The sequence below is a fragment of the Lacerta agilis genome, chromosome 3 (assembly GCF_009819535.1).
Source record: "Lacerta agilis isolate rLacAgi1 chromosome 3, rLacAgi1.pri, whole genome shotgun sequence".
In the NCBI taxonomy this organism is placed as follows: Eukaryota; Metazoa; Chordata; class Lepidosauria; order Squamata; family Lacertidae; genus Lacerta; species Lacerta agilis.
The window spans coordinates 53,153,185-53,165,625 of record NC_046314.1 but is presented as its reverse complement, the minus strand read 5'-3'; the positions used below and the strand labels follow the sequence as shown (position 1 = coordinate 53,165,625).

At 40.6% G+C, this 12,441-nt stretch overlaps 1 protein-coding gene across 1 annotated transcript; it reads right to left on the bottom strand.

Moving 5' to 3' along the window:
- Positions 1-6,256: 6,256 nt before the first annotated feature.
- FABP7 (fatty acid binding protein 7) lies at positions 6,257-10,730 on the bottom strand. The gene is given in 4 exon segments (XM_033143715.1): positions 6,257-6,506; positions 7,398-7,499; positions 8,868-9,040; positions 10,506-10,730. Coding segments are annotated over 4 exon segments (399 nt in total). The 5' UTR covers positions 10,579-10,730; the 3' UTR covers positions 6,257-6,455.
- Between the last annotated feature and the right edge of the window lie 1,711 nt (positions 10,731-12,441).

Here is a 12,441-nt window from a genome sequence, read left to right as displayed (position 1 = left end):
TTGAAGTGCGTTTGTAATGTGTATGAAGAAAACCACACAACAAAAGAGACTGCGTTGTCAAATATTTATCATTTAAACATAATATATATGCCACAATCCTTTCCAACCATTTTTTCCTCTCCTCCCCACCTTTAACCTAATCGTCTTTCGCTTGGTACCACCATAAATCAGTTGCCATGGAAATTAACGCCACTCGAATGATGGCTTTTTCCATGGAGATGAAGTCAACAACCTTGTTCTCATCCCTGGGAATGGGAGGTCTGGGAAAGGCAGTCATCTGTTTTGAACTCACAAGCCAGACAGCAGTGATGTGAGCTGTATTAATGGATTACAAACACAATGTGTATTACCATACTGCAGTCGCAAAACATTGCAAGCTCTGAAGAAGAGTATTATGAGGTTACACAAATAAGCTACAGTCTTGCATAGATTCACACACATAGGCTACATCTGTACTGGGGTTGCAGTTTCTGAAAACTAGTGCTGACAGAACTTCCTGCATCAGCACTGTATGCAGTTTCCGGATTAAATGCTATTGTCATGGACACTCCACATTGCTTCCATCCATACATTGGACCGTCCCAGTACACTAGCAGCGGCAGCTTCCTGTGTAGGACCCACTGCCAAATAGTGCTGGATAGGAGAGTCGCCTGGAAATATTTTTAATTCTATCTACAGGTCTTTCCGCAGGCATGAACGCTTCCTCGTTGTTTACTGTAGTGCCTGGGTGCTTAGTGGAGCGGGTGGCACTGTGGTCTAAACCAGTGTTTTTCAACCACTGTTCCGCGGCACACTAGTGTGCCGCAAGATGTTGCCTGGTGTGCCATGGGAAAAATTTGTTTATTTGATTCCTATTCAAGAGAATTACTTTATATATAGTCAATATAGGCACAGAGTTAAATTTTTTAACATTTTCTAATGGTGGTGTGCCTCGTGATTTTTTTCATGAAACAAGTGTGCCTTTGCCCAAAAAAGGTTGAAAAACACTGGTCTAAACCACTGAGCCTCTTGGGCTTGCTGATCAAAAGGTTGGCAGTTCGAATCTGTGCAACCTTGCAACTTGAAAGCACACCAGTGCAAGTAGGTAAATAGGGAAGGTAAGTGGGAAGGTAAACGGCATTTCCATGCGCTCTGGTTTCCGTCACAGTGTTCCGTTGCACCAGAAGTGGTTTAGTCATGCTGGCCACATGACCCGGAAAGCTGTCTATAGACAAACGCCAGCTTCCCTCGGCCTGAAGCGAGATGAGCACCACAACCCCATAGTCACCTTTGACTGGATTTAACTGTCCACAGGTCCTTTAACTTACCTTTTTACCTAGTATTCTATGTAGATTATAGAATTTTGACAACAGTTCACATTGTCTCAGTAATCCTTACAACAACCCTGAAAGGTAGGTCACTATTATTCCTATATTACAGTTGTAGGGCTGAAGCTGAGAGACTGTGGTTTCCCTAAAGCCTCAAAGTGTGCATAATAAAACTGTGGTCTTGAACATCTGGGTCATAAATCAGTTTTAATTACTAAGTACATGAAGAAAGACATGTTGCATGCCAGTAGGATTGAATGATTTCAACTGATAATTAAGAGCAACCTTAGTGTGCACCAATTATACTGGATTGTAGAAGCTGCTATATCCTAGAGTTTCTCAGGCCTGCAGGGGAGGTGAAATATAAGAAAAGCAGACACACTCTCAGCATAATAATAATATCCCGCCCATCTGGCTTGGCTTCCCCAGCCACTCTGGGTGGCTTACAGCAAATATAAAAACATAATATCAAACATTAAAAAACAATGTCTTATACAGACAACAAACAAACCAATAAATCAATATAAAATGATGATAATAATAAAGAGGTACCTTGGGTTACATACGCTTCAGGTTACATACGCCGCTAACCCAGAAATAACGCTTCAGGTTAAGAACTTTGCTTCAGGATAAGAACAGAAATCGTGCTCTGGTGGTGCAGCGGCAGCGGGAGGTCCCATTAGCTAAAGTGCTTCAGGTTAAGAACAGTCTCAGGTTAAGAACGGACTTCCGGAACGAATTAAGTATGTAACCAGAGGCACAACTGTAATAATAATACAGTGGTACCTCGCTAGACGAATGCCTCGCTAGACGAAAGGCATTCGCTAGCGAAAGGCTGTCTCGCAAGATGAATTTTCCTATGGGCTTGCCTCGCAAGATGAAAAAAATTCTGATTTTTTTTCCCTGTCAAACCGCTATTCCCCCGTTGATGCTTCGCAAGACGAAAAAATCGCTATACGACAGCACTCGCAGAATGAATTAATTTCGTCTTGCGAGGCAACAATGTAATAATAATAATAATAATAATAATAATAATAATAATAAACAGTTCACAGCGTTACTCCTGGAACCACAGTACAGAGACAGAACATGAAAGCTATGAGCGCAACAGGTTCTTGTGACAGACTGAATCCTCTCAAAGACAATAGATTACTACTCAAAGAAAAGAAAAACCACATTTGCTTCATATGACTACGTTCAGTGTGTTGAAGCAGTAAAGAACTATGACTGTTTACAAGTGGGACAAAAGCATTTGAAAGGCCTCACCATGCTTAATATGGACTCTGACTGCTTGGAATCCTGATTTTTCCTTAATAATTAGTGCATTAGAATGGACAAAGGAAATGCGAGAAAATTAGAATGGAAAAAAAGAAGCCAGAAGAAGGAAGGAAGTCAACTCAACTCAACTTGTAGGAGTAAATAGTAAATGTACAATGTAATACAATATGTATCTGAAGTATGAAATTTGAAAACTAATAAAGATTATATTTTTAAAAAATAGAAAGGCCTTTGTTAAATAATTTTAAAAAAACTTAAGTCTCATACAATGTTATTTGTGTGTGTGTGAATATTGTGTATGTGTGTTGTTGTTGTTGTTGTTGTGACTTGAGGTCTCTAAAGCTGGAAGTGACCCAGGCCTGTCTGGACCTCAGAGGTGTTCCATTGTGGCCGGAGTGGGGAATCTCAGACCTGAGATCTGGATTTGGCCTTCCAGGCCTCCCTACATGGCCCTTAGGACTCCTCCTCAACCATACATCCCATGGCAATGGTCCCCAATAGCCCTGCTCTGAATCTCATTGAGTGCTTTTGCATGGATAGAATGTGGCCTGGAACTGTGATAACACCCCTTGTTTGCCTAGATGGAGGATGTGGTGTGTGTCTGACTCTCTCTCTGTGTAGAAACCTCTGACTCCTACTGTACACAATTAAGAGTCATATCTGTTAACTCACTAACTTTTGGCTCTGGCCCTGTCCACCTCTGGCATGCAGCTCCTGGAAGGTTACCCATGAGGGAATGCAGCCCTTTGGCTGAAAGGTCTCTCCCACCTGTCCACCTTCAAGACTTTTGTCCAAATGTTAGGGTTGGCCCAAGATATTTTGGCACCTGAGGCGAACCACCAAATAGCCCCTCCCTCCCAACCAGGGAAGAAGGGGTGGAAGAAGGGGAATAAAGTTCTACATCAAGATCTGCGGTCCCTGTGGATCCTGCTGTCTGAGGCAGTCACCTCAGCTTGTCTCATAGGTGGGCCTGCCTGCCAAATGCATGTTCTTCACCACCGGGAACTTTGTTACAGAACTGAGGACAAATCTTATAGCAAGTAATGTAAGGTAGCCTCTCATTCATACGCTCATACTGTGCGCATGTAAGAAAGTTGCTGCTATAACAAAAGAGTGAGGAAAGTGGTACTGGTTGCTCTTCCAGCGATGCTGATGACAGCAGTGAGGAAAAACTAGGGTTTGTAAAGGCAGCTGTAGGCAACAATGAAATGAGGCAAGGAGAGATATGTGTTCAACACTCACAGCGTTCTTTGGAAGAAATAGTGTCAAATGTTGCTATATCTCTAGTCAGCCTTGTGAAAGAAGGTTATGTTCACCATTGTAACTGAAAGCAATGTTACCACTTACCTGATTTAAATGTGAGTTTTTTATTTCCTGTTGCATCCCATGGGGTGCTAAAGTTTCTTGTGTTAAGTAAAATAAAAAAAACCTTTTCCTTCCTCACTGATGATAAGGGAACACTGTAATCCAGTTATAGCACTAATGGCATGTAACAAGGAATGCATACCTCATTACCGACACAACACCTTTTGCTTTATTGGATGGTCCTAAGTATATGATGAAATAAAAGGATGGCATGAGTTGTCAGCAGTGTAAGCCGTTTTGGTTCTCATGTGCTGCTGTAATAAGAAATAGCCTGCATGTATTTCAAAGAAAATATAAAATGGGCACTACACTCAAACAGTGTACTGTAGTATCTTTGGCTTGTTAAATTGGATAAATAAATACATTTAAATGTGTAGCAGTTAATGAATAAGGAGCCAAAGTGCAAGCTGAACACCCAGGCACAGAAGATTCTTGGATGAATGCAGGAGTATTTTAAAACCCTAAGACAGCGTGGGAAGAATGGAGGATATTTAAAGAATATTTAGTGAGTAATGGTATAAACGGAATCCTAATGGCAGATGTAGATTGAACCTCCATATAAACAAAAAGAGATAAGAAGAAAAATTTGAGCAACAAATGGAAATGTACATTATATTAATATAATAATATAAAATGCAGTGAGGATAATTGGAAGCTGTTCAAGTGTGTGTGTGAGTCTGCGGATAGTAATTAAGTTTGTAAACATTTCTACTAAAGGATGTAAATTGTTTGTGATGAATATGTATGTGATGTATATGTATATGTTTTTGTGATTTTAACCAATAAAAATTATAAAATTGAAAAAAAAACCTAAGACAAAGAAAAGGCTCGGCTTCAACACCTTCATCGCTCCCCACCAAGGCAGATTTAGTCCAGTTGTCTCCAAAGCTGTTTATGATGGGACCAATACCAATTAGAGTTGTTTAGACTGTCTGGGTGGTCATTTCTTCTCAGCATTGGCTTTATGAATATAATTTCCCATCCAATCAAAAATGTTTCCCCAAAGCATTGAAAATGTACTACTGCATCCTTGCAGTACTTACAGAAGAAGTAATGTATGTTCTCCAGACATCAACCTTTTAATAATGTGTAGCGGGAACCATCAATTAAACCAATGTGTGGAGCCTGTGGACTTGCAGATGTTGTTGGACTCCGACTCCCATCAACCTCAGCAGCATGGCCAATGGCAAGGAATGGTGGAAGCTGTAGTCCTGCAACATCTGGAGAGCATAGGCCTCCTCTGAACTAAACTTACCACCTCAAAGGATATTCAACTGTGTTCCCCACGCCCCACACATGTAAATGCTGCACTACATAACTTAGCTTTTTCTCATGCCTTACAACTATGAATTGATTGATATGGTGCCTTTCTTGTATGTTTTGTGGCTTCTCTATTTCAGCTTCCCTTAGTTAAGCAGAAATAACTACAGCTCTTGGGTGCCTGCCAAGAATGCTGGAGAGGACCATTCTTATTCTTGTTTGATCTTTAGAGACAAGGACCTCTTAATATACACCACCATGATAAAGCATTTATCCAATCTTGAGTACACTTTGGATTTTACAATTCTGCCACTTAGAGTGTGTGCTACAAGCTTTGGGATTCTATAAACGTCCAGAATCATTGCCGCTTATGAAGTTGTGAACAATAAATTCATACACCATCAAATTACTTCTTGCAGTGGTGCATGACCACCTCACCTTTCAAAATCACAGCAGCATTTTAGAAATAGCCACAATCATGGAGAGGACTGCAAGTTCCCCATGTGCATTGGCCTGAACACAGTAGCCTCTGTGTATATGGATGTATAACTACCTGTAAATATAGAAACTGGCAATAGAAACTGGAATTTAATCTCTTTTATTTTATAATATGGATTGTGTGTCCCCAGTATTTTGCAGGTGGGATTCAAGCATATGCCACAGGGATTGAGAGCCTTTGATCCTCCAGATGTTGCTGAACTACAGTTCCCATCAGCCCCATCAAGCATGGCCAAAGGCCATGGATAATGGGAGATGCAATCCTGCAACATCTGGAGGGCCAAAAGTATCCCACACCTGGCATGTGTATGGGTAACAGAAAGGATATAGATGTTCATGTAAGAGAATATGTATATGTTTGAAAAACAGATGGAGTAGGGTGAGTAACATGTAGTTTGTTCCTCCCTGTGATCAACTATTGAATAAAATGGCTATCCCACCAAAATTAGTTTCACTGAATCATACCATTAGTATGAAGCCCGGAGATTCTCTTGGTTTCAGTTTTGTTTGAATTGTATAAAGTGTCAAATATTATTGGAATCCTTAAGTAGACAAGCAAGAATTTCAGAAATTTATTGCAAAGTTTTACTGCTGGCAATTTACAGAGCAAGAGTTTGCCAATTTGATGATATACAGGTAAAAAAACAAACTACCACTTGGTTTTCCTTCCATGTCAGCATTGCTCATTTCAGAGATGATAGTCTGAAGACAGTTCTTCATACAAACCCCAACAAGAAATTAGCATTTCTATGCTTTTTCATACTGACGAACAGCAACAATATCACCAAAGGTGAGGGTCTGCAAATTCAAGGAGAGATGGGGTGATTAGGATGAGTATGTGCCATTTGGACATAACACAAAGCACCATGTGGATCCTGTGATTCTTCAAGAAGCCATTGTTGCAAAAATTAGCCTGATTGCAGGCTTCCCAAAGGCAACTGGTTGGCCACTGTGAGAGCAGGATAGTGCACTAGATGGGCCGGCCTGATCCAGCCAGCTCTTATGTTCAAAAACTGTGCAAACAGGGAAGGAGGAGGGGCCTCCTGCATAGTATATTACCTTATCAATATACTGCATTATGATTTATTTCATCAGTATATTGCACAATGTGGTTCTAGTCAAGAACCATTTTACCACGGACAAAGATGTTCACATTAGAATGTACCACTGCAGGTTTTTAAAACCATTAGGGTTTGAAAGAAGATATGGAACAAAATACAATTTCAAGGGAAACCAAGGAATGAAGAGTAATAGAAGAGGAAGGATTTTCAACATAATTATATGTTGAAAATTCTCATTAGATGTCCGAAGAAGAAGTTGTGGATTTTGTGCCAACATGTGATGGCAGGAAGAGGAATTGTTAGAACATTTCCAACTAACTTCCATCTGAGGTTGCAATCCTAATCTTACTCACCTGGGGAAGTAAACCCCATTGAATTAAGCAGGACTTACTGCCAATCCTAAAACATGTCTACTCAGAAGTAAGATGGCTACACCTTGACTGTTTTTTAAAATGTTCATTATCATTTAGTTTATTATTAACATTGGAACTTCAAGTGTTACTTCTGCTAAACATGTTCCTTTATAGTGGTCAGAAGGGGGGGGGGAAACTATCATAAAGTTGAAACGTAGTACCTCATAGTGTTATCACATGAGCATATATAGCCTCAATAAACTTTATTTACGTACCATGACCATTTTACCATCTTTAATTTCTCTAACGAAGTTTGTCTCTTTGCCATCCCATTTCTGTACTGAACTAACTTATCACCATGCCATGGTCACCACGGACTGTGGGTATAAAGAACACAAACCGAATGTTTCGTTTACAATGAGACAAGTGTCATTAAGTTTATCCAAATAATTCTGAGCCCATCCAGCCACAGTTAAGCACTTTCAAAATCTCTTGATTATCCATGGAAAAATTAATCGTATATTTAAATCTCTGAATTATTAGTCTGAAGCATTTATTTCAAATCAATGAACTTGGTAACAATACAGTTAAAAACAGCTCGGTAATAAAATGCATACTATATATAGAAATAATTTGATTCTTATATGCGTAGTTGGTTCAAATGAAGCTGTACCAGAATTCATATTTGACCTGGTGTAGGGACCATTCACACATTTCAGTGAATTGTAATAGATGTCATCTAACCAACATGTCATCCATCCAAAGACCTCTTTGGAGGTCTTTAAGCAGAGGCTTGACAGCCATCTGTCAGGAATGCTTTGATGGTGTTTCCTGCTTGGCAGGGGGTTGGACTGGATGGCCCTTGTGGTCTCTTCCAACTCTATGATTCTAAGTCATACTCAGTGTAGGCTCACTGAAATCAATGGACTTACATTTCAGTTCATTGATTTCAGTGGGTCTTCTCTGGGTATGATTAACATCATCCAGTAAATGGATTCAATGTTTAGTTGAAATCCTTCACTCTAAAAGTCAGATTGCTAAATACTAACATGGAGTTTTATCTCAAGTCAAGAACACAGGTTCTGATCAGAACAGAACATTTATGGAACAGAACAAGGACCCATTATTATCCAGCAGATTCTGGACCATTTGAGACATAGTCATGGGATGATGCATAATGGAGTCATGAATGTTCTTCAGATACTGTACACTATGGCTACCTTCCATGCCCCTGCTAAGGGGGTGATGCCACTCCCAGAGGCCTTGGAAAAGATGAAAGGCAAGTATATGATCACATCCCTATACTGAATGCATTTATTTAGTACCAGACCTCATTGGTTTGAACAGATCTTCCAAGTAGGTGTGCTTTGTGTCATAACTTAGGTGGACCAAAAATTTAATAAACCCTATATCCTCATTGTTTCAATGTGCTGAATAAGTTCAAATCGATCATTCTTTATTTCAGGCCTTCCTTAAAACCTGTGCTATTTTTCTTGAAAAAGAGGTGCCAGAACTCACCAAGAACACTTTCCTTGTTCTCTTATAATGGCAATGGGGCCTACCTGAGAAGTTCTGGAACTGAGGTCTGGTGAGTTCTGGCTAAAAAAAAAGCCCTGCATAAAAGTTATTTAGTGCTCCCATCAGTAACAGACAAAAAAAATCTGTATTCTTTTACTTCCTGTCAATTCTGAAAGATTAGCTTTAAAAAACAGTCTCTGGTGCAGCACAAGCTGTTTCTTACTTACTTTGCAGTTCCTGTCATCTGCGGTAGTTTCATCAAATTCTTCTCCCAAGTTGAAGCTGATTTCTGTGTTCTTGAAGGTACTCTGGGTTCTGATCACCACCTTGCCTCCTTCCTGGCAGATGATCACAGTTGGTTTGGTCACATTCCCAACTTGGCGAGTAGCAAAGCCAACTCCTAAGATTTTTTAAAATAATTTAAAATGAAAATAATGAAACTGGGTTATTTTATATATTGGATTATGAAGTTTAAAGGGGAGGAGGTCTTGCCGCCCCATTCAGAAAATCATGTTTCCCCTAGAAACATTTATTTATTTTTTTACAATCATTCAGTCCAGTTCCCTGCTCAATGTAGAATCAGTGCAGAACGCAACTACAGCACTCATGGCATCCAGCCACCCAGCCTCGGCTTAAATACACCCCAGTGAAGTACTTAGATCTCCTTCTGCTTATTTATTGTATTTACATCTCACCATTCCATTGGTCTGTTCAAGACTGCTCACAAAATCAGCACTGTGCAAGAGATTACACCGAATCAAGATAAAGTGATTGTAATAAAGATGTGAATGTTAAATCTGCAACCTAGGTGCAGTTACATGGGACTTACATGAGAGTAAACCTGCAAAGGAGAAGATCTCATGAATTTTATTTTTCTGTTCAGTCATCTACTTTGCAACTCATTGCATAGTTGTCTATGCACATGTAGATTCCCCCCCCCCTCTTCCAATACTTGCTTGAGCTAGCTCACTGAAAAGCAATAATGAGGATATAGAATCATCAGTGATGCAAATCATTACCTTGTCTACTGACTGCTACATTTTGCTCACACAGGTGACATTTTTGCTCTAATCAGCACCAGGTTTATATTTGCCTTTGCTACTGCAACAGATGACATTTATTTTCCACAAAAAATAAAGTGACACAAAGCATGGGCCATCCATTACAGAGCTGAGCCAGTGCACCCTCATTCTCCCTCAGCCGCTTTTTGAATTCACACACAAAACAGTTCCCACAACAGCTATGCTGAAAGAGAATTTTGTTTCCAATTCTATTGTGCTCAAATATTTACTGCGATGAGCATTTTAGTCCATTAATTTCCAATGGAACGTTCCAATGGAACTTTTTAATAAGTGTGCTTGGGTATCGTATTGTTAGGCTAAGATTCCTGAAAATACTTACTTGAGAGTAACATTCATTCAAATGAAGCTAGCAGCATCTATGTACATTTACACCCCAATCCTAACTATATTTTCTTTGAAGCGAATCCACTTGATTTAATAAATATAAGTGCACTTCCAACCATACATGCTTAGAATCTCAGCCTTAGTTCATTCAGACTTACTTCTTCACAAGCATATTTAGACTTGCAAACAGCATCTACTTAAATTCAAGCATTTGTTGATTAGCTCGAAACCGATCTAAATTACAGAACAGGGAAGTTCAATCTTCCCTGCGGCAATGCATGCTTATTTAAAATATTAAAATCATTATTTTTCAGTCAACATCACAAGACTTACATCGCTGTAATGAGTCAGCACACTGCAAAATCCCAAACTCTGTAACTGTGCTAAAGAAGAAACAGTCACAAACCGCATGAGTAGATTACCTAGCATGACCTGGTTTAAGCAATTACTTCTACCTACCCAGAGCCTTCATGTACTCATCAAAGTTCTGGCTGTCTATCAGCTTCCAGGTAGCACAGAATGCCTCGACCATTTTAGCTATTGAATGAGAGGGAGAGACAGCAGCTGGTGCGAGAGCAGGTGTTACTATTCCTGTGTTAGAATCTTGCACCTTCACTCCAGCTCAACCCCTTCTTTACTGGGGGAAGAGGCATGCAAACTCGAAAATAACTTAAATTGGAGGCTCCACCCAGGCCTCCTCATTGCTCCTTTAAGGCAGAGTAAAGGGGGAGGGGGTGAGTTGGGGGAAGGAAGGTTTCCAGTCTGTTAGATGATTGGATCAGGCCACTGGGTCAACAGAGCTGGTTGGACTAGCCATCCTATTCAGATTGGAAATCAGGGGAGGGAGAAGAAGAGGCTCTTCTGTGAGTGAGGGGAATGTAAAAATGTCTGAGGGTCTTTTAAGTTGTGTTTGAAAACTTGGCACAGGGAGGTGGCGGCCTCAAAAGGGAGAGCCACACAATAAGACATTCAGATTAGTTTCCACTGAAACTCTATATGCTGGTGAAGATTTTAAAAAGACACTGGGCTGTTATTTGTCTTGCAAAGAAAACCAAGGATTAACCCCTTGTTCCCTAAAAAAGGGGAAAGTATGAAAGATAGAATTAGCATATCTGCCCACCCCTCCTTTCCCCCAACCAATGCCAAAAAGGAATGAAATATATCAATAGGAGGGATAATATACACTGACTAAGGCGACATTGTTTCCCCAAGGAAAATGGAGGGTATTTAAGAAGTGAGATACAGTATAAAATGTTACAACAATGTCACATAACGCAGTGCGCACACAATTTTTTTTCCTGACTCTGAATAGAAACAGGCCTAAAGATTTGTGATTTAACATTGACTGCTCCCCCCCCCCCAATTATGTGCAGAGGTACGGGTCACCAAGAAAACATGCAATAAATCTGCAGTTCAGTGATAGAGCACATGCTTTCAAAAGGTGTCAGCTTCAGTCCCTAGTATCTCCAGGAAGGGTTAGGTGAGAACCTCACCTGAAACCCTGGAAAACTGCTGCAAGTCAGCGCTGACAATATTGAATTAGGAGGACCATAAGGCAGTTTCCTCTGTTCATAGCAATAATTTGGGGGAGGTCCTAGCTCAGTGGCGGAGCATCTCCTTTGCAGGCAGAAGCTCCCAGAATTTACCCCTGGAATCCCCAGTACAACTGTCTCTCGTCTGCAACCCTAGAAAGCCACTGCCAGTCACTGTACTGAGCTGGATGGATTAATGGCCTGACTAAGGATAAAGCACATTCCCAAATTGCTAGGTAGATAGCCACTGTGGCACAGTATGGGGTACAGTATATGCTTCCCGCCACTGTCACACCTTGCACATACGAACATGGCATTCAGGGATAACAAATCCAATGGCCTCTTCTTCCAATCACCAAAGGAAATCAAGAGAACTAGAGCGACACTTTTGCTACGTAGGAGCAGCTGCCCCAGAGTTACTTGATACATTTTAAGCTAGTTGATGCTGCGGTCTGGGATGCTGGATTTACTGGGATTCTGTTGCTGCGGTATTTGTTGCTTTTACTGTATTTTTACTGTTTTGTTGTGAATTGCCTAGAGATTTATTTTTAATGGAAGGCAATGTAAAAGTATTTAAAAATAACTAAGCCCCTCCCCCTGCACATACATGCAACAGACCCTCCAAGTGTCCCTATTTTCCAGGGACAGTCTCAGATTTACAGAAGCTGTCACGGTTTCTGATTTGATCCAGGAATGTCCCGCTTTTCCGTAGGACGTCCCTATTTTCATCGGAGAATTGTTGGAAGGGATGCACACAGTCCCAGGAGGAGCTCACAGCACTCCTATGACCTTACGGTTAGGTGGCCAACTTTGGGGTTGGTTTCATTTCTCCCCCACCCACTGAATGGTCAAAAAGGGGCATG